The sequence below is a fragment of the Carassius carassius genome, chromosome 3 (assembly GCF_963082965.1).
Source record: "Carassius carassius chromosome 3, fCarCar2.1, whole genome shotgun sequence".
Classification (NCBI taxonomy): Eukaryota; Metazoa; Chordata; class Actinopteri; order Cypriniformes; family Cyprinidae; genus Carassius; species Carassius carassius.
Window position 1 is genome coordinate 38,015,164 of NC_081757.1, and position 27,635 is coordinate 38,042,798.

Sequence of the window (27,635 nt, forward strand, 5' to 3'; positions counted from 1 at the left end):
AATAAAAAGTTATCATTATTTCCCCGTAGTCTCTCATTCAAAACCTATATAAAAGAAGATATTTTGATGGTTGAAACAACAACAGATTACATTGAATTTCATTTTTTGGATACAATACAAATTTTTCATTCAAAGGTTGTTGTTTTTTTTAATCTAGAAGAATGTCAATCGATATGGAATAACATGATTCATTTTTCTAAATACTTTTGGTGCCACTGTATATTATGTTCAAGAAATTGTATCATCCAGAGATTTCAATTCTGTTATCAATTACTCATCTTCTGTCAATCCAAACCTGTATAAAAGATGACATTTTGGGTTTGAAGCAACACTGGATCCCACTGACTTGATCAGCATGAGGGTGAGTAAATAATTACAGAATTTTCATTTTTGGGTGAATTATCCCTTTAACGTTTTCATGTTGTGATCTCACATTTAAAGTCCATGAGTGGCAGTAGAGTCAGGTTTCTCTTTGTTATTTGTTTGATCCATAAATGATACATCATCTTTCTCAGATAGTGTGTGTGTGTGTGTGTGTGTGTGTTTGAGGTATAGAGCGAGGGGGAGACTTATTCCAAATGCAGAACAGAAGAACATGAACTTGGGGGGTGTAAGACAGAGGGCCGAGTCTGTGAAAGAGAGTTAGAGGAGCAATGTTTCTTTGGTTTCCTTTCACTTGTGGAACAGAGTGGATGGGGCCAGCGAAAGGGAGGGAGGCTGAGAAAATGAAGCAGGACGCTGGAAGTTTTCAGAAAATGTTCAGGAATTTCAGGAGCAGGTGGCGAGTGGTGACATGAAAGGAGGACGTGACAAATGCAACCGACGGGCACTTGAAAAAAAAAAGGCCTCAATTTGAATGGTGGCAAAGTATCTCCCTTTTTTGCCTTGGTGCCTCATACCCCCCACTCCTTCCCTCACACACACACACACATGCTCCAATCTCAGCATTGAGCTGCTTGCTTCCTCGCATGGTTCATGATGTGGATGATAAATGTGCAATTCCTATTCACAGCACAGACAAGAAAGGTTCAGCCACTTTCATGAGGGAGGCTGATTGAGTTTTGACTAGCGGTCATATATTGTATACGCTGATATAATATTTCATTTCTGATGTAGTGATCTCAACTGACAAACTGAATCTTCACGGTCATATGTAACACAGATCAGAGTCATTGTAGTCCTGGAATATGATCATCTGTGTCTTGAAACTGAATGATGATTGAAAAAAATGTGAATCAAATACAGTGGGGAAAATATTTATTTGATCCCCTGCTGATTTTGTAAGTTTGCCCACTTACAAAGAAATGAAGGGTCTGTAATTTTTATGGCAGGTTTATTTTGATGTACAGAGACAAAACACAAACCAAAAAATCCAGAAAAAAACACATTATATAAAGGTTAGAAATTGATTTGCATTTTAGTGAGGGAAATAAGTATTAGATCCCCAAGCAAAAAAAAAGGTAAGACACTTTTTTTGTAGTTGGTCACCCGGTTTGCACACATCTGTGGCAACTCAAAGTTTCAGCTCCCTCCACAGATTTTCTATAAGATTGAGGTCTGGAGACTGACTAGGTCACTCCATGACCTTAATGTGCTGATTCTTGAGCCACTGCTTCGTTGCCTCGGCGGTATGTTTTGGGTCATTGTCATGCTGGAAGACCCATGACCCATCTTCAGTGTTCTGGATGAGGGAAGGAGGTTCTCATTCAAGATTTTACAGTACATGGCCCTGTCCATTTACCCCTCAATGCGGTGAAGTCGTCCTGTACCCTTAGCAGAAAAACAGCCCCAAAGCATAATGTTACCACCTATGTGCTTGACTGTAGGGATGGTGTTCTTGGGGTCATAGTCAGCATTTCTCTCCCTCCAAACACAGTGAGTTGAGTTAATGCCAAAGAGATCCATTTTGGTCTGATCTGACAACAGCACTTTCTCCAAAGCCTCCTCTGAATCATTTAGATGTTCATTGGCATACTTTAAATGGGCCTGTACATGTGTCTTCCTGAACAGGGAGACCTTTCGAGCACTGCAGGATTTCAGTCCATTGTGGCGTAGTGTGTTACCAATATTTTGCTTGGTGACTGTGGTCCCAACTGCCTTAACATCATTAAGAAGTTCCTCCAGTGTAGTTCGAGACTGATCCTTCACCTTTCTCATGATCATCCTTACCCCATGAGGTAAGATCTTGCACGGAGCTCCAGACCAAAGGTGATTGATGGTTGTTTTATATTTGTTACATTTCTGAATAATCGCACCAACAGTTGTTTCCTTCTCACCAAGCTTCTTGCTGATGGTGTTGTAGTCCATTCAAGCATTGTGCAGATCTACAATCTTGTCTCTGACATCCTTTGACAGCTCTTTGGTCTTGCCCATGGTGGTGGCAGAGGTTGGAGTGGAAGATGCAGATTGTGTGGACAGGTGTCTTATACATATAACGAGCTGACATTAGAAATAACTTCTTAAAGTGACGGGACTAATCTGTGCTCCACATGGGCACATAACCAGTCAGTGGGAGCAATGAATTCTTTCTGGTTGGTAGGGGATCAAATAATTATTTCACTCACTGAAATGAAAATCAATTTCTAAAAAAATAAATTTGTTAAGTTTCAAATGAATAAACAATATAATAATACTGTTTAAAATGAAGGCAAAAAATATTTGGCACTTTGGTTCCATCTGCAATTACACAATACCCTACTAAATTGTAACAACAGCCTATATGAACAGAGTACTATGTCTGAATTAACAGTATACATAAAACAGTAGGCAACAAGTCTCTGGATAACCTACTATTTCTGGCTAGATTCTGAAGTGTGCATCCAATGGACACTTTACTATCCCATCATGTCACAGAAGAGGATTTGTGAATGGCAGTGGATTACTGGTACAAACCCGATTCCAAAAAAGTTGGGACACTGTACAAATTGTGAGTAATAAAGGAATGGAATAATTTACAAATCTCATAAACTGACACTTTATTCACAATAGAATATAGATAACATATCAAATGTTGAAAGTGAGACATTTTGAAATGTCATGGCAAATATTGGCTCATTTTGGATTTCATGAGAGCAACACATTGCAAATAAAAAGAGCCTCTCAGAGTGGTAGTGTCTCTCAGAAGTCGAGATGGGCAGAGGATCACCAATTCCCCCAATGCTGCGCTGAAAAATAGTGGAGCAATAACAGAAAGGAGTTTCTCAGAGAAAAATTGCAAAGAGTTTGAAATGATCATCATCATCTACACTGCATAATATCATCCAAAGATTCAGAGAATCTGGAACAATCTCTGTGCGTAAGGGTCAAGGCCGGAAAACCATACTGGATGCCCGTGATCTTCGGGCCCTGAGACGGCACTGCATCACATACAGGAACGCTACTGTAATGGAAATCACAACATGGGCTCAGAAATACTTCCAGAAAACATTGTCAGTGAACACAATCCACCGTGCCATTCGCCGTTGCCGGCTAAAACTCTACAGGTCAAAAAAAGAAGCCATATTTAAAAATGATCCAGAAGCGCAGGTGTTTTCTCTGGGCCAAGGTTCATTTAAAATGGACTGTGGTGAAGTGGAAAATTGTTCTATGGTCAGACGAAATCAAAATTTGAAGTTCTTTTTGGACAACTGGGATGCCATGTCATCCGGACTAAAGAGGACAAGGACAACCCAAGTTGTTATCAGCGCTCAGTTCAGAAGCCTGCATCTCTGATGGTATGGGGTTGCATGAGTGCGTGTGGCATGGGCAGCTTACACATCTGGAAAGGCACAATCAATGCTGAAAGGTATGTCCAAGTTCTAGAACAACATATGCTCCCATCCAGACATCGCCTCTTTCAGAGAAGACCTTGCATTTTCTAACATGACAAAGCCAGACCACATACTGCATCAATTACAACTTCATGGCTGCGTAGAAGAAGGATCTGGGTACTGAAATGGCCAGCCTGCAGTCCAGATCTTTCACCCATAGAAAACATTTGGCACATCATAAAGAGGAAGATGCGACAAAGAAAACCTAAGACAGTTGAGCAACTAGAAACCTGTATTAGACAAGAATGGAACAACATTGCTATTCCTAAACTTGAGCAACTTGTCTCCTCCGTCCCCAGACGTTTCCAGACTGTTATAAAAAGAAGAGGGGATTCCACACAGTGGTAAACATGGCCTTATCCCAACTTTTTTGAGATGTGTTGATGCCATGAAATTTAAAATCAACTTATTTTTCCCTTAAAATGATACACTTTTTTTCAGTTTAAACATTTGATACGTCATCTATGTTGTATTCTGAATAAAATATTGAATTTTGAAACTTCCACATCATTGCATTCTGTTTTTATTCACAATTTGTACAGTCCCAACTATTTTGGATGGTTTTGTAGGTCACATGTCGATGTAATGAACTTATTCTGAGAGTTTGCAATTTCAGATGCAGTCATAGTCAAATGTTGAAACACGTTCACGGTTATAATGAACTATGCCTACGATTACTCCGCTTGGAAACCTGACAGAACAGAAAGAGTCTCTAAATTCACATTAACATAATAGTAGTCTCAGCCTCATACATTGGTCATACTTTTTGGGACAATGTCTTGCTCAAAAGTAGACTGGTTATAGTTTGTGGGTCATCCCTCGAAGAGTTTGAAAAGTTGTAACACTGACCTTAAAAGTAATTTAACTTATCTGTATAATTTTTTTTATCAAGACATACATTACCTATGCACTTTTCACATGTGAACAGAGTTCAGTTTTTGTATGTCAGATCTTGGAAGGGAAAACCTTAGCACTTTAGCCTTTGGGACAGTATGTATGAGGGGAGCAATGTTGCTCCTTCCTCTGAAACCGCAGACACTGAAATGCCAAAAGCCAAAGACACAGTATTATCTCAAACCTCAGTCGGTAGCAAAGGTGCGTGAAATAGTCAGAGTTCTTTCTTTCTTGCAGTCTCCTGAATGATGCCTGCTGGCCTGTCCACAGTGTGTTTCAAAACCAATTATCAAAGACTGTCTGTTGGGGATGCCAGTTAATACTTAAAGAAGGGTATCACCTGCTTGATACATGAGAGGACAGCAATTATTTACTCAACAGACCAATCCTTTCTCACCTCAGCAAGGTTGGCACATCCTCTGAAAATGTTAATTTCAGTATCTGTTTTAGCTGTACACATCTTCAGCTTCCAGCTCAATTAATATTTAGTGCCTCTAAAAGTTTTTAAGCAAAAACAAGAACAACCAGTTTTCAGCTGCTCTTTTTCGGAGGCATGTGACACAAAGACGACCTTAATAAGCAATTGCTGATGTATTTCACATTTAAGCACTTAATAGTTTTACATGTGCCATAGATAAACTCAAATAAATTGGGGGACTTCAATATTCAGTTTTTCTTTTGTACGCTTTTTCCCTGGCATTTTTTATTCTGATTAGTATATTAAGAAAAAAACAACATATTTTGACTTAAAAGGATAGACATTGAAGGTATGCACATGTTCGTTTGAAATATGAGGTAGAGGAAATGTCCAAAGGTTCATTTTTTAACACTTAATAAGCTGTGCGAGCACAATAAAAATACAAATCACGCAAGACAAGTGGTTTTTGAAGCTCAAGTTTTATTCTAGTTAACCTCATGTCTAAGATGGGTCAGCAAGATTGTGCATTTCAGACCAGTGACCGGTTTGTGAACAATAAAACAAAACAAACAAAAAATCAAACCATGACGTTGTATTTCAGGATCGACACACATTGACCCTTGTGAATAAATGGCACATTGAACTTAAAAGACACTACAGGTTTGTTTACAACAGAATCAAGCCATAAGGCCAAGCTTTCATGGTGTGGGGATGGGAGGATGCACTCAATCATTTCTCATTTCTCCCCTAAACACATTCAAGAGAAAAGCTCGGGACCTCCGCAGTCTCTTTTCCTCGATTGCATGACAGACTCTAGGTGTGTGTATCAGTATACATGCTAGTTTTCATCATTCAGTTGTATCCACCTTGAGGTAAAATAGATTCCTGATACTACAGGGGATAATATATCTGTGTCCCCTGGGTCCTGAATCACTTCTTCCATCATTCCTAGCTTATCGCCACATCTCTTTCAGCAAATCATTTCTAGACTCAATGCAAACATATAGCAGCACCATGTCAAAGGCTAAAGGGAGTGAACTAAACCAAGTAAAACATCCCACGAGCACTGAATATATGGATCTTTACAAGGATACCAATTTCATGGGTTTATGCAAAAAAAGAAGATGAAGGGAAACACCACTGGTGATTGTAGCTGCGTAGCATTTATTAAGACAATGACTTGATGTGGAAATGCCAAGTCTCTTGTATTCAGATAAAGACATGCAGCCACTTATACATGAATATCTGCACATGGCAGTATAACGGTGTCATTTTTCAAATAAAATCTTCATAAACTCATCCAGATGGACTAGAAGAGGCTAAAGTGGGGATATAGTCTCCTTTAATGAAAAAAGCTAAAAAAATAAAAAAAAAACTCAAGAGTTTATGGCACCAATTCCATTCAATGTGCTTTCTACTCGCATGCATCAGGACCCAGTAGGATGATGATTAACGTTCATTTGCATTTTACAACAGGACTAACAGGCACGGTATAAACCAAAAAACAATAAAATAAAATAACATAAAAATAGAACTAAAGAAAAATCCCAGACTAAATCAATGCTAAATCACGACTGTAGATTGAGGTATTGTGGGTATAACAGGAACATTTGACTATTTTTTCATTTGCTTTTTTTTATTATTATCATTTTTTTTTTCTTTTTCTTTGTTTTGGGAATAGCATAGCGTAGAAATCACATTAACAAAAATTGATCACATAAAAAAAAAAAAAAACTAATAAAAGAACCAAAGTTGTCAATAATATCAATTTTCTATGAGAAAATTAAAACCTATTACATGGCATTGTATTGACATTTCATATAAACAAAACCAAAAAATAGCAGCAAAACAAGACAAGAGAAAGAAGCATATCTTTTTCTTTTTTGTTGTTTTCCATTTGAAAGTTTCATACTTGCTGGAAATCCCTCCATAGCAGCTAAATATGAGGAGTGTCTTCTCCCAGGTTCTCCTCTTAAGTTATTCCTCACGGTACAAACGTCTCAGTTCTGCTTTAACTCTTTGATGTCCAGCCATCACCCTTTTTTGCCTCCCTCAACCACCTCTCCTCCTCATCTTCCTCCCCTTCCAGAGATCCACAAGACAAACTGACATCTCTGGGTTTGTGCAAAATCTACTTGAAGCCACAACTTTTGTTTTAACAATAACTAGTCCAGAGTACATCAACTCGGAAAAAATACTTTAACTATGGTGTCACGAGTTAGCAACTAGCGGATCATTATACATACTTCAAAGATAGGTACACTTGGGCATTCGTGCATACTGGCCTTAAGAGGGGAACTGAAAAAATAAATAGTTCTTATTCTTTGATTTAACATCGTAGTGTTTCTACCGCTCTACGTGCGTTCTGTTGGATCGCAACTTAAACATTCCCTAGCATCCATCCGTTCTGGCAAGAGGATCGTGTAGCCATTAAACTACACCGCAAATATCTTCTCAATGTCCCCCTCTTCTCTTTCTCTAACAGACCACTAATACCATAGATAAAGAGACCTGCTCCGTCCTCCATTCCATGTTTCCCCCTCATTGTTTTAACAATTTCTTTCTTTTTTTTCTTTCCTAAAAGCCAGCCTTAAACGACGGACTGAAAGTGCTTTTTTTTTCTTTTTTAAAATGGAATGGTTTTAGATAATACATGAATCTAAACAAAAAAGCAGACTGTGGACCGCACAGCAAGCTCAGCCGGGGAGCAGGTACAACATAAGCTTATTGTGTCATGGCAGTGATGACGATATACATTATTAATGGCAGTGAAGGCAACGATTCGAAGAAATGTTTTCGTCTGGCCTCAAGTTAGCACCTCAGCCCCTGGCAATCCACAGCCTTCTAGATCATAGCAAAAATACATGCGTACAAAATATACTAAGGTTACATAAACCATTTTGGAAGAGAAGAGAATCTTGTTAGGGGATCTGTCTAGGAATTATAATAAAGTGACTAAAGGCATAGCAAGCGGGGATATATTTACACGGCTAGGCTGCAGACAAAACAAAGAGCACTCGTAGCAAGTGTAACAAGGTACTATCTATGAGAGAAAGAAATCGAAGATATACAAATTACATCTCTTCTCTTTCAAAAATAGTTTCTGACACACTTGAAATAAAATACCCAGCGTTGTCTTTTCAGCGACAAGTCAGGGCAAGTCACAACTACTGTTGTCGTTTATACGATTTAAAAATCCTAGATAGCCTATATCATTTTTCGCTTGTTTTATTTATGACTTAGGACATAGAGGGGGAGCCGAAGGACAGAATTGAGATTTCCTTTCATTCCCTGTGCTCCACTGGTGGTCCTGGCCAGCGATAGCCCAATCGTCAAAACCACAGGGGATGCCGCTCAGCGGTCAACAGTTAGGGCGCGCTGAGGGACAAGTTGTCGAGGTATTGGTCGGATGGTGGGGTGCAGGTGTGAGCCTGTTTTCCATTTGTCCCATGAAGCCTTTGGCCAAAGCCCATACCCAACAGAAACAAAGACGAAGAGATTCATCGCACACAAGATGAATAGTGATCCATTCAGATATTAATGTCTCTGACATCTGTGGGAGTGCAAGAGATGTCCACGTCCTCCTCTGCTCTTTTGGTCTCTGTGGAGATGTTCTGCTGCTGAGCTTGTCTGAGACTAGATTCCAGCAGGGACTCGATCTGTTCCTGACAAGATCGCAGACAGTCCTTTGAAGAGAAACGGGGAGATTAGCAACAATGACATATTGGGTCTTCTGGAGTGATACAGAGTGCGGAAGTTGGAATACTTACAGGGTCGCTTCTGATGACTTGTGAGAGGAAGTTGGTGAGGTTCTGGGATGAGAGGCAACTGTCGCTGCTTTTGAGGTACAACCCCTGCACTGCTGCTGCAACGCTGCCGGCCGCGATCATGGACGGAGGGCTGGCGATGAAGTTGACATCTGAAAATAAACGTACCATTGGTTGGGAATTCTCAAAAAAAGACACCAAAATGTAAGTGGCCCAAAGAATAAGAGGAATAAAATGGGCAATACTGGATCAGAAGACAGAGTTGGGATTGAGCTCATAATGAAGCATAGCATGACTAAACTATAATGAGAGCAGGGTTGGTAGGGGACAGTCCGTGACATTTGGGGCCTGACACACTATTCTGCAGCAGAGCTCAAAGCCTTTGTGGGGAGGCAGAGGACTTTGCTGTAGGTCCTGGGCAAGCTACCACCTACTGCAGCCTTCTCATTCCCAAAACGTCCCATAAATCATGCCTCTATTCGCACGTTAATGCCAAAAATGCATAAAAAATCTTAGGGTTTTCAAGATATTACAATCTCCCAGTTCATAAAACACAACTTGCTCAAAATGTCTCTGGTGCGTTCAGAACCTGAACAGACAATAAGCGGAGCTTATAAATCAATGCCGCCTCTTTCCCTTATACTCTCACTTTGTGCTTCGCCCACACATGGCGAACAGAGAAATACAACTGCCTTTCTTATAGGAAGTCATCTAACATTGCTAGCTCAGAGACGAGAGGGCAATTGTCAAGACAAATTGAGCATAAAAGCACGGGAGCCTTCACCCCAGCCCATTCATTTCATTCAGCAGCGCCCACCCCCTTCCCAGTATCCATCCAACCACACTCTCCCTGGCTGAGATCCCAGGCTACTTCCCAAAGAAATGCAGGTCATAAACATAAAAGGGGAGCGAGCTGCGGTGATACCCACCATGTAAATGTGAGTGGGGAATATACTGGAGTAGTTCCTTCCTGTAGCATTACTGGCTCATTCTAGCAGGTGATAAACTGACTGCTGTAGGTTTTGCGACAATGCCGTGTATGGGCAAAAAAAGTGGATTGGCAGCCTAATATCTGAGCACATGATCTCAATCAAAGATGCCCGGACTACAAGACGTCTAGGCATGGGAAAATATCAGGTTACAAAGCCCTTTTTCCAAGAAAAATTTAAGAAAACAGCTTCCTCTTTTTGGTTCACATTCCCTGCATGCATAGCAGTGGGGTTGGAAACAGGCAGGGCTCCTCAGGAGCCATGGTGCAGTCACAGCAATCACCACAAAAGGAAACAGACTTCCTCTCTCTTGCAAAGCCTCACACTGGTTTACAATAACCGCGAGTGAGGAATTAGGACAAGCGAGATGGCTCTTTCCATTGCAATAAAGAAGTCTGCCTGATAGCAAAGTACTGGGTGAGGTAAGTGGAGGTTCTTCAATGCATGTTCGTTACAAAGCCCTCAATACTTTTGCCTGGTCTGCAATATTTATACGAAGACAAATTCTCTTACATTAATAAATATGCACAAAGTAAAACTGAACACAAACGGTTAAACATACCTGTTGCACAGAGGGCCACAAATGTCTGGGCGTGCTTGCGTAGTATCTGCTTGGAGCTCTGATGTATGGGGAGTTTGGCTAGGAAATGTTCAATGAAATCATGTGGTGTCACTGAGGCCAGATCCCACTTGAGTTTATTTAGCGCCAGCAGTTCCATTTGCTGCGAGGGAGATATAAAAAGACCCAAGTTTACATAAAGGCGCATTTTCCATATCCGGTTTTACACTCTTTGCCCGCTAGATGGAGATGTCGATTAATTGCACAGTCAAGCAAGGCCTACATGCAATTAGCGGACACATAAAAAGTACAAAGAAGTTTGTAACATGCGCGTTTATATTTATGTCTGAGGGGTGGCTTTACATTTGCAGACCAATCCAATTAGGCTAGCCTATATATATTTGGTTAGGTTTTTAATCCAAGCCATTCACGTAGCGACACATCTTTGAGCAAAATTACTTTACTTGCATGACTTTAATTGACTTAAGGTATGCAATATAATAAAACAGCATCAAGCTGTATAATTATGAAGTGTTGAATAATTACCAATAATTCGCTGGGACGGACGGAGTTGTCCGTGTATATGCACAACTTCTCTGCTGTTAATGGCACGGTCTCTTTCATCTTAGAGGCCAAAAACATACAAGTTGCTCCTAACAGCTGTAATCTGGTCTTTTTGGTGGGCTCCACAGATAAAAATCTGTCCAGGTAGTTCATAGCCAGCGGAAAGACTTCCTCTTCGCATTTCTGCTCTTCACAGACCTTTAATGAAAACAAAGTGCATATAGGCTAATTAAACAAAGATCTCGAATAATTGGCTGCGTTCCCCCCTAAATATGCGGTAAGAATCGAAAGAAACCAATGTTTTGGTGAAAATGAATTAAATAAACGAAGTGAATATTTTTATTTGCTATACTTTCATCTTATGGAGTCGCCCCACGTGTTTAGCATCTGCTGAGTCGTGCATTTGCACTAGAAAGGGTTAAGTTAGAAAAGAGACTTTTGCGAACGCTAAATAAACTAGTAGGCTACTTTATCCGTTAATTGATACAAATTTAAAGCATTGGACAAAGTATAAATATTGCAATTTGCTGCTTATGCTAGCAGTCGTTGCTTTCCGAAGCAAAAAGGTGGCGTCCAAGCTAGGTTCAGGAAACAATTTTCTAGTTCGTCATCTTTTCAAAAAATATAAAAAAATATAAGAAAATTGTTTCGCTCGACTTAAAACACATGTAAATGTTGGGTAACGCATGCTTTATTGGATAAAAGCACAATCTTTCGAATTCAATGACAAAAACGATGCGAAATGAATTGATTTCTAAAGCCCCAACATACAAAGAGAAGCATGCGACATTTGCGATTAGCGGGTGCTTCAAAAATTAATATAAATTATTCCAAAGCATTAAATCGAATGTAAAACATCTGTAAATCCAAATCATTCGATGGGAAATATAATCCGACCGTTTATATTACAATATTGAATTTAGAAACTTAAAAAATATTATATTTTTAGACCGTCGTGCAGGAGGTGTATGGCAAACTGAAACAAAACTTTTAAGATACAAATATGACATTTTCTTGCAAAAATTAGGTTTTAATTATAGCTGTGATTTAAAGCACAACTAGTAAGCGTCTTTACGCAAGTGATGTCAATAATGTTTCCATTTTAGAATTTAGATTTATAAAAAACTTAAGCAAACGACAACAAAGATGGCGTATAATAGCCTACTGGCACGAGTGAGAATGCATACGTGTACATTGGTATTAAATCGAAATAAAATATATATTGATTTATATTTTCTTTAGATTAATAAGAAACGAAACATATGAATGGGTAAAAATAATTGACTTAAAAAATGTGTTAGCGGAAACCACAGAAAACTTCCCAGGTGTAGGATTGATATTACTTTCGTAATAAACCATTATTTTTACTAAAATCACTAATAATAATCGGACAGCATATTTCAGTGTGCAAGTTCTGGGATCGATAACAATGCTGAAGAACTCAAGTTACATTTAAACACGTTTAGATTTATTAAACAGTTATTGGGGTCCAAAGAGCAAAAATCACAATCATCATGAGGCAAACTTGTGCAGCTAATACAAAAAAAGACAGCTATTATCCAAAACAAACCTCGAGCATCCATGTGGCGACGATTTTCCTCATTTTAGGTACAATTTCTTTCTGAACACACTTGAAATAATTTGGTGATGGAAGGTAGTTTTCCTCTGCTTTGAGCATTGTCTGTAAGACTCGGTCATTCAACAGGTTGCTATCTTGGTAAGCTCTTCTAATGGTATCCACTTCACAGCAAAACAGCTGGTGCTCCATGTCTTCAGCGGCGCCCGAGGTTTAGCAGTGACAAAAAGTAAGAAAACTGGATCTCGTGTCGGACACTGGTCCCGTGGATGCTTTGCTGCCTCTGCTGAACCCTCTAAACTCTCGCTGCAGCTCCGCTTGACAAAACTCCCCTATGACGTGCCTGTTGTTAAGGGAAGATCAAAGCAGCTGCGAGCCTGTGAGAGCGCGAGAGGCTGTCTGATCAGGGCGGAGGATCAATCTTAAAGAACTATCTTCTCTCGAGCTTGGGCTCCTTTCTTTAGCAGTAGGGAAATAGGAGGTCCTATGCTGGGTGACGAGTGACCAAGTAGAATTGGTGGGGGTAGGCTGGGGCTTGGGTGGGGGTGCAAGGGGCAAGCTGCTAGTGTTGTGGGTATCGGGGGTGGAAAGACGGGGTAAAAGGGTCTGAAGATGTGTATTGGTGAAGTAGTGTTGGTAGGGGGCGGTATAATAGCCCAAATCAAGGTGCCCTGCACTGTCGCATTGAGAAACTCTGCGTTCAGGACGCAAAGATTTATTTATGTCAAATTCAAAGTCTGTTAACAATTGTTTTCTGCACCTTTTTAGATTGTTTCAACTCTTTATGACCTTAGTAGCCTATGGCACAATCACTTCACGAAGTTTTATATTAGCCTACTGTTATTTATGCATAAACTTGAATGTGGTTTCCGTAGCCTATATGAGACAAATGTGTGGTCTGGTTGGGGGAAAAAAAGCTTACTCTTTTGGGTTAGGCTACTCTAAAAGAAGGAAGCACAAATCATCCTAAACCAATGAACGAGAACGCCTGTTGCCAGGCAGAACTGCGGCATAGCTTTCATCTGAAAACTCCTCGTGCAGATGTAGGCTATAGCCTAACGTACAAAATATTTTGTACAATTTTAAGAAATCTTACGAGAGGTATTCCACTTGTAATCCTAACTTAATAACGAAATATAGCTCCTGAAGTTTCAATAAAATGCGTGTTTATGTCAGTAGGCTATTACATATTTCAGAAAATACTGAAAAAATGTCATTACACTTTTTCAAATCGTGGAAAAAAAAGTGTTCCTCCTGTTAAAGAGTGCTGGCTTGTTTATGGAGTTTAGACATATCTGCACAAAGCGTTAACAACACAAATTGCTTGATAGAGTTTGATCAAATAGGGGGGCTCTCTCTTTAAAGAGCTCACTGCCTCACTGCTGTATCTTCAGGATGAATTGAAGCTTTACAAATTCCACACATTCCACTTTCAGTACCGTAATACAAGTAATTTGGCTGTCCCAAAAACTTTGCCGTTGAGAGAGGCGCTAGCAAAAAAAAAAAACAAAAAAAAAAAAAGGGGAACAAGTTCTTCATATTACAACGTTTTCTTTTTTGGTTTAATTATCTTGTATAATACAGATATACACCGACACACTATATCAATTAAACATTAGTTCACTTTGTGCTCTTTGAGATCAAATGCTAGACCTTTATTTCCACCCCTAGTGGAAAAATAAATTTAAGCTAATCGATACATTATAGGTTTATATGTATTAAATTTTTTTTACTATTTTCCATTATTATTCAAGAATTTTTTTTCACTCACACATATAATAATAATAATAATAATAATAATAAACTAAAGACTTGAAAAGACATGAGCTCAACCTATCAATAACAAACTGTCAGAATCCGTTTCAGGAAAGTTTCGAAACTAACCTATTGTAAATAGACAGTAAATCATTACTGATAGCTTTCTTGGGCTACAAAAGTGTTGCTAACAATGAATGACCGACCATGTGAGTTTTTACTTGTACTTATATTACAATAAGCACGGCAGAAAAAGTAGGAAGTTGTAGTGCTGCGGTCCAATCGGAAATCGCTCTGTCCTGTCTACAGACAGTGCATGTACATTTCAAGTTCAATTTCACTCTTAAAAACTAGATAACAAAATATCAACAAGTATCCGAATTCATAAGATGTTTAGATGTTTGTGGATTACTGATGGAGATTTTAAGGTAGCATATTGCAAGTGACTGAAACGATCACAATCCATAACCCGACAGAATTAGCACAACTTTTCTTTCTTCTGCTTCATAGAAAACAAGTGCCGTCGGTCCGGAGGAAATTACAATGAATGCAAGCTATACTGTATTTTTAATTTTAACAGGTTTCCCACAGTCATGGAAACGTGGAAATATTTGTAAATATAAAATTGAATTCATATGAATAGATATTCATCTTTAAAAAAAAATCTAAATTAATTCAGTAATGTTTACATTGAATCTTGAATGAAAAAAATAATGCACAATCATTTTCTGATTTAAAATGGAAATACTTTTTTCCTCTTTTATATTATGTTAAATATATAGACACACATATATGACATTTATAAGGATTTTCTACACAAACAACTGGATTTAAAAGTATAACAAAGAGCTGAGTTTTTTTCTTTTCTTTTTTTCATCTGCTAATTTTCAGGTGGAGTCTTAAGCACATTACACATTAGGGAGGTTTAAGGTGAATGTGGATGCATGCGCATGAATGTAAGGGTGAGGGAACAATAAATAACTCTCTCTGGCTTCCTAGAGTTAAACGACTCCGTCCTGGGGAGCACTGAGATTAAGAAACAAAAGGACTATCCTTTCTTTCAAGGATTCAAACAGGCTGTTGGTCTAATTGCCAATGAGTGCCCATCTCCTCCCCCGACTCAAGATCATTTATACCTTTACCTGTGCAGTTACACTTTCCTTTCCTTCGATCTCCATAATGCCAGTGGCACATATACTGTACCAGGCATGCACATATGCATTTTGTTTGTTTAAACATAGCCCTGGGTGCCTTACTTTAAATCACAAAGGGAACATTTATTTTATTTAATTAATTAATTTATTAATTTATTTATTTTTAATTCAAAACAAGAGTGCAATCTCATTCCCAATCTTTTTTCTTTTCTTTCTTAATAATATATTTTGAGAGAGCGGGACATCTGTCCACTGCAACAAAGTATCTGAGAGTTAGTTTGTGCATCACCATACTGTAACAACAGTGACAATTTGTCACATTAATTGTCACTTTTTTGGAATTTTAAGGGTTTTGATTGAAACCTTAAAGTACCCCGTTATTGGCTATATTCAGTTATAATAAAACAAATTTCACTTTAATTAAACGTGGTTCATTTAGATGTTACCACATAAAGCACATGCTTTAAAATACCTGACAAAACATTTTTTACAGAGTCATTTAGTATTTATGTTGTTTTATATTTAACAGTTACATATTGTTTTCCTTTAACTTTCTGCTTTAACATTTAAATAGAATTATGACTAAATGTCAAAATTAATTTGCCATGGTGGTTTAGAAGTAACATCAAACCCTGAAAGGTAAAAATGACTTAGTTCATTATATTAAAACACCCTGCAGTAAATCAGCAATAAATCATAGTGCTAGCACAGCTATTGTAATTCTCAGTTGTTAGCGCTGAGCTAACGGCTATCCTAATGAGCAGAGTGCTGGTCATCAATCACTTGAGCTAATCCCTCCACCTATCACATTAACCTGCAGGCTCTCTCCTCTTCTGTAGTCTTCGTCTTTCTTACTGAATATTACTACTCATTAAGCCCTGACTATTTGTCCTGTGCCCTCAGGTGTACAAGTACTGATATTGTCCATCCTGTAGCATACAATAGACTGATAATCTCTAGCTCTAGGGATGGGATGCTTGCTTGAACACAGTTCAATTCAGGTGCTTTTATTAGCCATGTCTATAGGAACCAAAGTAATCTGTTGAATACTGAATTGATTATAATAATCTGTTATTTGATTTGAAAGCTCAGTCGGATTGAAAAGTCTTCATGAAAGCTATACTCAATCAATACGATCCGAATGAAAACTAAAACTCCAATCAATAGCAAAAATGTAAGCATGTAAATGGTTCAATGCTATCTTTTCAGTGAGATTAAAAAATACCTTGTGCCCATGATGCGATGTGTTTCTTTACCAGGGCACTTTTATAATGAGATCTCCAGTAAGTTTTACTTCATGCAAACATATTTAAGTCTTCTGAACTGGTGACTGGAGGAAACTGAATATTCACAGTATTGGCTATTTGCACTGTGCTGACAATTTGTCCAAAATACATACATGCACATGTAAACTAAAATGTGATTAACATCGTATTGCAAAAAAGGGTTCATAGAATCTGAAATCAAATTGGATTCATTCAGCCTTTTTAAAATTAGTGCATGAAAACCTTGTACGATCTCAAATTGAAATTTGTTTATGGCACAACAGCTTGGAATGTAATTATTGAGAATTTACAATGTCGTAAAATAGAGATGAACAGGACTTCATGATGAAAGGCATGATGAAAAGTCGTGTTTTCTTAGCCTTGATAAAATCTTTATAATGGAAAAACAACTACAACGGTATGGTACAGCGCCATATAACAGGGATCCAAGATGAATGAGAAGCATAACTGCATTTTTTTTTCAGGTACATTCTCATATAGTGATGCCCATGCATTGCAAAAATATTTAAACAACAACAGTAACTTTTAAGATACAACCAAAAGAGTATTTTTAAGGCCCAGCAGTGTGTCCTTTCACAGCTGAATTCTGATTCAGGAAAAAGGAAGGATGAAGTGTTCCCCCTTTTTTTCTGAAAGATAAGCATGGTGATATAATCTGAAGATTCCCTGTTTAGTTCTGCGATCATACCACTTCCATAATGCTCATCAGCACATTTTTGAGCAGAAATAGTGAGCAGTGTGCAAAACTCCAAGTGGAGTCCTGCAGCCTCTTTGCCCCCTAAACCCCAAAGCCAGTGCACTCTCTCCCAGTGGCTAACTTTTATTCCACTAATGGTGATTAAGATTAATGTGGTGCCAAATGAAAGCAAATGGATTTCCCTAGAACCATGCAGGAGGTAGACCAGCAGGCCCATCACCCTCAAAAAAAGACAATTGACATTTTAAACCCTTTTCACACACCTTCACATTTTACTGGCTTTTTAAATCAATAATTGCATTGTACACAATGTTGATTTTCAGTGATCAGATATGATATAGAATAAATGGCTTTTAGCAGATGATTTGGGAGTGTTATGTAACTCTCCAAATGTCTTAAAACATTTCTGTGTTCAGTATTCTGGTCATCTTTACAAAGACAGTCTGTTAAGATGATAAGGAGATCCATGGACCCTTGGTCCTTGGAGATATAGCAATGCACAAACATAAAGAATGCATTATCCCGTGCACATTATTTGACACCAGAAGTATCTGTTAGTTCAAGGGGCAAGTCTTGTACTAGTTTGTTGTTACTTTTATGTAGTAAAATGTTTTTATTTTCTATGTTTTTTGTTTTGATTTTATTGTAATTATGTCTATAGGTGGAGGCGTTAATTAAGCCCAGTTGTTTTTTTTTGCCTCTTCCTGCACATCATTAAATTGATAATATTTGTCTTATTTTTGTTCATATATTTTATGTTTTGTTATTATTATTTTTGTCATTTTGTATTTTAAGGTGCAAATATAAATAAATAAATAAATAATACATACAGTAACACTGCATTACATTGGCTACATGCTCTAATCAAGTAAGGAATGCATATATATGCATAATTGTATGACTAAAGTCTGTAATTTGCCGGGTGGGTGTTGACAAGGGCACACAGGGTCACCTTGCACTGCAGAGAAGCCTTGTTCTTCAGTGACCAGATGACAGACAATGCACCATCTTTTAGTGCAAATGCTTACCCATGAGATTAGGATTTGAGATCCTCTTCAAAGAATTCCTGATTTGCTAAAGCAGTACTTTGCTTTAGCCCATTTATCTTACAGGTCTAGATTTAAGAATGCTAATAACTGTTTATTTACAGACCACATAGACACATACATAAATCTAATATCACTTTACAAACATGGTTGAAATAGTTATGAAACTTGTAAAAAAAAAAAAAAAAATTGTATATATAAAATTTTCTTTTTTTTGTGGGCAAAACAATGACTTGGAATCGTTTCACTTGAAAATTGGATAATTCAAATAATCTGAAATTATGACTTCTCAGTTTTGGCCAACAAGCAAATATATTTTAATTTGTCCCCAAAGTCTGACCTCTGATCTAACCTCTTTCATTGGGTTGGGGGAGGTCAGTGTCACACTTAGTCCATCTTCAGCTTTGAAGTCTTGACTCCTCTTCATATCTTTGATATGTGCTAAAAAAGAACCATAACAGACAAAGTATAGGGGGGTTCTTTTGCACCCTCAAAACCCTCCCCACCCACTTCCAAGAAAACCCATCAAAAGGAGAGGAAAGATCGAGCAAGAGAAAAAAAAGAGTTCCCCACTGAAAAGGGCCCTTTTCTGCAGGCAGGGTGGCAGTACAATAGCCCATGAAAAGATGGATAGAGTGATTGTCCTGTTTAGTGATCCGCAAACGAGAGAAACAGGGTTCCGCCGCAGTGCAGGGGTGGCCTGGGTCAGGCCTTCATACGAATTGAAGCCAAGGGCATTGAGGAGAGGAAAAAACTCTAAAGATAATAAAGGTCCTTGGAAGAGACGGCACAGCAGCAGAAGGACTGGCTGCTGAGGGCCATGTGAAGACCAAACATAGTGGACAAAGCTCAACCACTTCATTTTCCTCTGAAGATTTAGAGCATGCATTTAATTTCACATCACATTCTAGTTTTGTTTTACAAATTATTCATGGATGTTGACTTGAGTAACATTTTTGTTATATACAGTGGTGTGAAAAAGTTTTTGCCCCGTCCTGTGTTTTTTTCGGGGGCGGCAGTGGCTCAGTGGTTCATGTAGGTTGTCTACAAACCGGAAGGTTGGTGGTTCAATCCCCGGCTCCACCTGACCAAGTGTCGAGGTGTCCTTGAGCAAGACACCTAACTCCAGCTGCTCCCGACGAGCTGGGTGGCGCCTTGAATGGCTGACACCGCAGTCGGTGTGTGAATGGGTGAATGTGAGGCAAATTGTAAAGCACTTTGGATGGCCATGTGGTCTGTTGAAAGCACGATATAAATGCAGTCCATTTTTTTATTTTTATTATTATCATGTTTTGCATACTTGTCACACTTGAATGATTCAGATCATCAAACTAATTTTAATATTACGCATAGATAGCAGCAATAACTGCAATCAAACATTTGCGATAGCTGACAATAAGTGTTTCACATCACTGTGGAGGAATTTTGGCCCCCTCTTCTTTGCAGAATTGTTTTAATTCAGCCACATGGGTTTTTGAGCATGAATGGACTGTTTAAGGTCTTGCCACAGCATCTCAGTCGGATTTAAATCCGGACTTTGATTTGGCCGCTCCAAAACCTAAATTTTGTTTTTCTTGAGGCATTCAGAGGTGGACCTGCAGGTGTGATTGGGATCAATGTCCTGCTGCATAACCCAAGTGCGCTTGAGCTTGAGGTCACAAAACTGTCGGACATTCTCCAGGATTTTCTAATAGAGTGCATAATTCATGATTCCATCAATTATGGCAAGTCATCCAGGTCATGAAGCTGCAAAGCAGCCCCAGACCATCACACTACCACCACCATATTTGAATGTTGGTATGATGTTCTTCTCATGAAATGCTGTGTTAGTTTTACGCCAGATGTAACGGGACACACACCTTCCGAAAAGTTCAACGTTGGTCACATCAGTCCACAGAATATTTGCCCAAAATTCTTGGGGATAATCAAGAAGGCAAATGTAAGACGAGCCTTTGTGTTCTTTTTGGTCAGCAATAGCTTTTGCTTTGGAACTCTCCCATGGATGCCTTTTTTGCCCAATCTCTGTCTTATTGTTGAATCATGAACACTGACCTTAATTGAGGCAAATGAGGCTTGCAGTTTTTTAGATGTTGTTCTGGTTTCTTCTATGAGCTCCTGGATGAAGCGTCATTGTGCTCTTGGAGTAATTTTTGTAGGCTGGCCACTTCTGAGAAGGTTCACCACTGTTCCAAGTTTTCTCCATTGGTGGATAATGGCTCTGATCGTGGTTCGCTGGAGTCCCAAAGCCTTAGAAAATGGCTTTATATCCCTTTCCAGACTGATAGATGTCAACTATTTTGTTTCTCATTTGTTCTTGAATTTCTTTAGATTGCGGCATGATGTGTTGCTCTTTAGGCATGTTTGACTTTGTCAGACAGATTCTATTTAAGTGATTTCTCAATTCAACAGGTCTGGCAGTAATCAGGCCTAAGTGTGGCTAGTGAAATTTAACTCAGCTTTCCAAAATAATGTGGTTAAGTACAGTTCTTTCATGATTTAACAGGCGGGGGCAATTATTTTGTCACGTAGGGCCAGGTAGGTTTGGACAGCTTTTTCCCCTTAATAAATGAAATCATCATTTTAAAACTGCATTTTGTATTTACTTGCATTATCTTTGTGTAATATTAAAATTATCTTGATGATCTGAATCTTTTAAGTGTGACAAATATGCAAAAAATGTAAAAAAATAGGAATAGGGCTAAAACCTTTTCACTGCAATATATTCGTGTTTACAGACACAAAAGCAACTTTTCTGTAGCATTCATGTAGCTCAAGCAATACAGCATGGCGCTAAGGACATGGTTCGATTCTAGAGGAATATATGAATGGATATCTGTCTATAGATAGATAGATGTAAAATAAATACATAGTCTCAAGACCCCCTAACCTTTTGTTAGTGGGGTTCAATCTTTAATTAGGAGGTCAGACGGCCCAAAATTCACACCCTGAAAATGGACGTTGCATTTTCCCCAACCATTACCCCCCAACACATACACACATGCAGACTAAACACTCACACAGAGGCACACAGGCCATATTTACACATGTGCTAAAAGGGATCAATGTTGGCTGATTGATCAGGCAGTCCCATTCTCTCAGTCAGGGTTGCCACCGTTCAATTTCTTCTGTTGTTTATGTTGTCACCTCCGAAAGGGCCAGATGGAGAATTAGAACATTCAAAGCCAATTAGAATGGAGAAATGGTATCATCCATCTTGTTTTCCAGTCACTCTGACAATGCCATGGTAGTCTTAAATGGAAATCCCATTTGCATTTGGAGTTTTCAGTGTATTGCAATTTGTTAAATATTGTTGCCATGCTGGGCATGATGGTATATTCTGACATTAATGTGAAACAGACATGATGTGTTGTCAACAGATTTGAATCCCTTTATTAGAGCCAAATGGTCATGTTCCTAATCCATTCATCAAAAGATTTTTAATATCAATCAAAATATGATAATTATGATCATTGTTTTCCAGTGGTGTGTGAGAGAATTGTAAATTCCTCCTCCTCCATCTAGTTCAAATCTATAATACATGTCTGGAATATTCAGTCTGGGGTCACAAATATTACAGAGAAAACATATTCAAATTTGTATACATATAAACTATTAAATGTTGCTGCAGATCTCAGTTATGGATAATTTAAATAACAGATTTGTTTCAGATACCAATTAATGGATTTAATTATTATTATTATTTTAAATTAATGTAGATATCATAGATCAAATAATTTGGTTTTAAGTGTATTTCTCAAGAGAAAATGTTTAATTTAATCTTAATGGTTTCAAAGAGAATCAGTTAAGATATTAAACAGATCTCACTTGTGATTTCCCAGCTCATTTCACAGTGCCTTGCATGTACAGTCAAAACCAAAATAATTCAGACACCAAATTTTTTTTTTGACATTTCTTTTTTACTAGTGGGTGCAGGACAATATAGTTCATTTATGTAAGTGAGGATAGCAAAATAAAATAAACATATATAGAGATATAGACATATTATACCCAAAAATTCTTCATACGGTGTACTACCAGTAAAATCGATAATTGGGACCAAAAATAATTCAAACACTTTGACCTGACCATGTGTTTTTTCTTTAATTGCTAATGTGACCTTTTTACACCACAGATTGAACAAAATTAAGCATTGCTTGGTAATTGGTTGACCTAAATTGGTAGTATCTATTTGTGAACTTAAAGGGTTAGTTCACCCAGATAGCAAAATTATGTAATTAATAACTTACCCTCATGTTGTTTCAAACCCGTAAGACGTTTATCTTTGGAACACAGTTTAAGATATTTTAGATTTAGTCCGAGAGCTCTCAGTCCCTCCATTGAAGCTGTGTGTACGGTATACTGTACATGTCCAGAAAGGTAAGAAAAACATCTTCAAAGTAGTCCATGTGACATCAGAGGGTCAGTTAGAATTTTTTGAAGCATCGAAAATACATTTTGGTCCAAAAATAGCAAAAACGACGACTTTATTCAGCATTGTCTTCTCTTCCGTGTCTGTTGTGTGAGAGAGTTCAAAACAAAGCAGTCTGGATATCCGGTTCACGAACGAATCATTCAGTTCACCAAATCGAACTGAATCGTTTTAAACGGTTCACATCTCTGATACGCATTGATCCACAAATAACTCAAGCTGTTAACTTTTTAATGTGGCTGACACTCCCTCTGAGTTCAAACAAACCAATATCAAGGAGTAATTCATTTACTCAAACAGTACACTGACTGAACTGCTGTGAAGAGAGAACTGAAGATGAACATCGAGCCGAGCCAGATAAGAAGAACCGAGGAGCTGATGATACTGCGCATGTGTTGTGTGATTCAGCGTGAAGCAGACTGACACACAGAGCGCATGAACCGAACTGATTCTTTTGGTGATTGATTCTGAACTGATTCTGTGCTAATGTTATGAGCGCGGGTAAACCGAAGGCTTGAATCAAGGGCAATCATCGCAAAATCGTCGAGCGCAAAAGAACTGGTGAACCGTTTTCTTCAACCGGTTTATTGAATCGAACTGTCCGAAAGAACTACTGGTGATCCGAAAACCGATGCAACCGGTTCTTGACTCGTGAATGAGTCAGTCCATTGTTCGCTATCTGGCTCGGCTCGGTGTTCATCTTCAGTTCTCTCTTCACAGCAGTTCAGTCAGTGTACTGTTTGAGTGCATGCATTACTCCGGGATATTGGTTTGTTTGAACTCAGAGGGAGTGTCAGCCACATTAAAAAAGTTAACCGCTTAAGTCATTTGTGGATTAATGCGTATTAGAGATGCGAACCGTTTAAAACGATTCAGTTAGATTTGGTGAACTGAATGATTCGTTCGCGAACCGGATATCCAGACTGCTTTGTTTTGAACTCTCTCACACAACAGACACGGAAGAGAAGACAATGCTGAATAAAGTCGTCGTTTTTGCTATTTTTAGACCAAAATGTATTTTCGATGCTTCAAAAACTTCTAACTGACCCTCTGTTGTCACATGGACTACTTTGATGATGTTTTTCTTACCTTTCTGGACATGTACAGTATACCGTACACACAGCTTCAATGGAGGGACTGAGAGCTCTCGGACTAAATCTAAAATATCTTAAACTGTGTTCCAAAGATAAACGTCTTACGGGTTTGGAACAACATGAGGATAAGTTATTAATTACATACTTTTGCTATCTAGGTGAACTAACCCTTTAAATTTAACAGCTGACAGCTATTTAACCTAATTCATTTGTGAGACAGTCTAACAGCAGGATGGCATTATCAAAATAGATTTGTTCTGAATTCTTGTCATAATTTATTACCATTTTAGCTAATAAATTGTGATAAAGTGAGAAATGTTGAAGGTGTCTGAATACATTTTGGTTTGACAGTATTTCAACATTAGAAGGTAAGTTGACGAGTGACACCGGTCTGCTTGACTCATGATTCTGAATCCTCACACTGCTTTCTCTCTCTCTCTCTCTCTCTCTCTCTCTCTCTCTCTCTCTCGCTCTGACAGCCTCTGGACGCTGGTTCTCTGCTCATTTGCTTCTGAATGCCCTCGTAACCCTCTTTTTTCCTGTCTTGAGGTAGACATACAAAGAGCACTTGCATTCTGTCACACACACACATACACACACACAATATGAGCATGCTGGGAGAGGGGGCTGGAGAGCGTTATCACCTGCTCCTTCTCCCAACAGCCATTTGAATGTTCTGCTCAAAGGCTGTCAGTGTGCCCCAGGTGACCTGATAAATCTTCATAGCTCTCTGTCTGCGCCCCCGAAATTCAAGTGCCTCGCCGTCTCCAGACTGTATTAACATACATCACTCCATTCAATCTTTGATTTTTAAAGGAAGGAAATATGCATTATTCCATAAACACGTTTCCCAAATGCATGATGGTCGTAAGTTCCATCATTACCAACACAGTCCAAGGATTTTGGTGTTTCCCATATCTGTCTTCCAAAGAACATTTACAAACAGCAGCATAAAATTGTGTGGCTGAAACTACAGCTGTTTACCTGTGGTTTAAAGCACAGTTTCTTGTTACTATGACATGTGGACAAATAGACTATGCCTGTACAATCAATATATGTATTCTAATTTCATTTCATTTCATTATCCTTGAACCATACAACCTTTTATACATTAATGATTCTCGCACTGGTTGTCGAAAACCCCAGATCTCGAGCTCGCCGCCCACCGTGGTGATGTGAGAGGTTACCTTCAGCTGGACTCGGGCTGCTTCAAATGAAATACAGACCTCTTTCAGTAGAATTCATTTAGAGCATGGATTTGACTGTGTTGCTGAGGAAATGCAATACCACCAGCGTGCCTCAGGCATAACGAAAGCAAGAGAAGAAGATGAAGGCAGCGTGTTCAGAGCCAGCTTTTGTTTGACCTTCATAAAAAAATGTTGATGCGGTTGTGGCACGTTCCGAGCAGCTCATTTGCATCATTTTGCATTCATTTTGCCTTGGCCGCCTAAAGAAGGCAGACTGTTCCTTGAAAGTTTATAATAAACTGTTTGTATAACCTGGAAAAGCCCCGGGAATGTTTTAAGTAAAGCAGGCAAGCCTTTCATATCTCAAGCAAATCGTACGGGTTTTATTGTGTGTATTGCATACTAGAAATTGTCTAGTAAGGCAAGAAAAAAGCTTCAGGGCAAGATGAAACAGTACCAGTATGAATTTAAATGACAAATACAGCATAGTTAAATGGAATAATTTTTCTTTGTTTAAAAAAGGAAGTTTGCTAAGTGTGGAGAACATTCCCCAAGGTTTTTTTTTTTTTACACAAAGCATAACAAACAGTGAAATAAGCTTGTTTACTTTGCAGTTTGACTCATATGTCAAGTACAGGTGCTCTTGATAAGAATGAAGAACAGCTAATGTACATTATGACTCACAGACCCGCCTTCTAACTGTAGTGGAAGATCTATGCAGGATGCTCCAATTCGGTGTGACCGTTTTAAACCTGAGGCTGGGGCTTAAACTATTGGTTTAATTACCAAGATTCAGCATCAGCGGCTTGCTTTATTTACCTTCTGCCTGTTGTTTCAAACACCTGTCTTCCAACGGAAGTCTTTGTTTGCCGTCGGCCCCTGATCGTGCGAGGTAAAATTACTAAATGTACGTTTTTACTCTGCTCACAAACTGTAGGCTCTATCTTGAAATGGCATTATGAATGCAAAATGTGTGTTTTTTGCAATACAATTCTATAATATTTAGCTGTGGTGGTACAGTGTGAGTTATGTAATGACAAGGTCTGACAGCTGTAAACTGGGACTCTCTCGCAGGCATTGAGATGTGGGTATTGTTTGTCATGGGAATGTGCATATTTATATTCGCTCTAAGCAGGCGTGGGCCTCATCTTCTCCATCTCAGATAATGACACAGTCCCTCACTGTGCTCCTCCTGTGATGTGCCCTTTATGAGCCATAACAGGGCATGAAGGTTTGATCTTTCTCTTTCTTCCTCTGAGGCTCTTTTCTGGATCTTTTTCTGCCTATCAGTTCCCACTCTTGTCTTTTTGAGCACGTTCAAGATTGTCAGAAGCACACCGGACAGGCTCATTATCTTCCCCCTCGTTTTACGAGCGCAGCCATTGGAGAGCGATCTCGAGGTTCCGTCTGTTCATGGGGACGTAATCGCATTTGAACTCCCGCTTGGGTCAGTGACAAAATGCAACGCACACACACACAAAGCAGAAGAAGGATGCGTGCCGCTAATCAGGTTAGCGTGATTCACGCCACTGTGGCCCATAGGATGCTGGGACTGCGGCAGATGAGTGCTGCTGCGCCGCGGGGTTTCCATCATCCGCCGTTCCATCCCTTTTTATGCCTCGTAATAATGCCCACAATGTGTTTATTAAGAAGACAACACAGGACGGCCTCATCGCCAGTAATCTCAATTATGGTAATAATCTCAGCACACTGACAAACACTTTTTGTGTTCCCCTCTTGAAAGTAAATTGTCCTCGACACTAGACGCTAATGGAATGTGTATCAAAGAAACATCCTTCCCTAGAAAATAGACAACTCCAATGGGATCTCATTAGAATTCGTAGGTATTTGCACTTAAAGTTAAGCACATTGGACTTCTAGCACTCTAGTATTATTTTTTTCAATATATCTGTCCCATTTAGATGTACAAATGTTTTTATTTTAATTTTAAAAATACACTAAAAATAATAATAATAAAAAAAAAAAAACGATTTTCACAAATAACTACAAAGAAATGACAAGTAACTCAATAAATTAAACATGAAATTTTGAAGGGTAACACTTTAGATTAGGAAACACTAATTACTATTAGCTAATTGCTTTTTAGCATAAATATATTACAAGCAAATTGACTGTTTATAAGTATTTATAAAGTACATATTAATGTGTTATTACACATGTCTAAAATCCAGATCCCTTAACCCTACCCTATACCTAAACATAACTACTACTATATGTTACTTATTACTTAATATCTGAACTTGCATCTTGTATCTCGTTCCTTGTAAAATGTACTCTAATAATGTTTAAGAAACATTGTTTTTACAGTAAATATTTTTTACAGTTTTAGATATGAAGCAATAAAACACAATAGTCAAAACAGTAGTGACAGCACACAAACATTATTATTT

The 27,635-nt window shown here is 38.5% G+C and overlaps 1 protein-coding gene across 1 annotated transcript; it reads right to left on the reverse strand.

Annotated features, from left to right (window-relative positions):
• Positions 1-6,992: 6,992 nt before the first annotated feature.
• On the reverse strand, positions 6,993-13,026 carry ccnd1 (cyclin D1). The gene is made up of 5 exons (XM_059537529.1): positions 12,571-13,026; positions 10,983-11,198; positions 10,440-10,599; positions 8,892-9,040; positions 6,993-8,807 (listed from the first exon to the last, which is right to left on the reverse strand). Exons 1-5 carry the CDS (start codon positions 12,766-12,768, stop codon positions 8,652-8,654), a joined length of 879 nt encoding a protein of 292 aa, XP_059393512.1. The 5' UTR covers positions 12,769-13,026; the 3' UTR covers positions 6,993-8,651.
• Positions 13,027-27,635: the final 14,609 nt, after the last annotated feature.

Bases quoted from the DNA above. Each gene is read 5' to 3' on its own strand.
- ccnd1 (XM_059537529.1), bottom strand. From the start codon at position 12,768: ATGGAGCACCAGCTGTTTTGCTGTGAAGTGGATACCATTAGAAGAGCT. The intron at 10,600-10,982 runs GTAATTATTCAA...TCTCCCTCGCAG, and splicing joins TCCGTCCCAGCGAATTATTG to CAAATGGAACTGCTGGCGCT. The intron at 8,808-8,891 runs GTAAGTATTCCA...TTCTCTTCAAAG, and splicing joins AAGTCATCAGAAGCGACCCT to GACTGTCTGCGATCTTGTCA.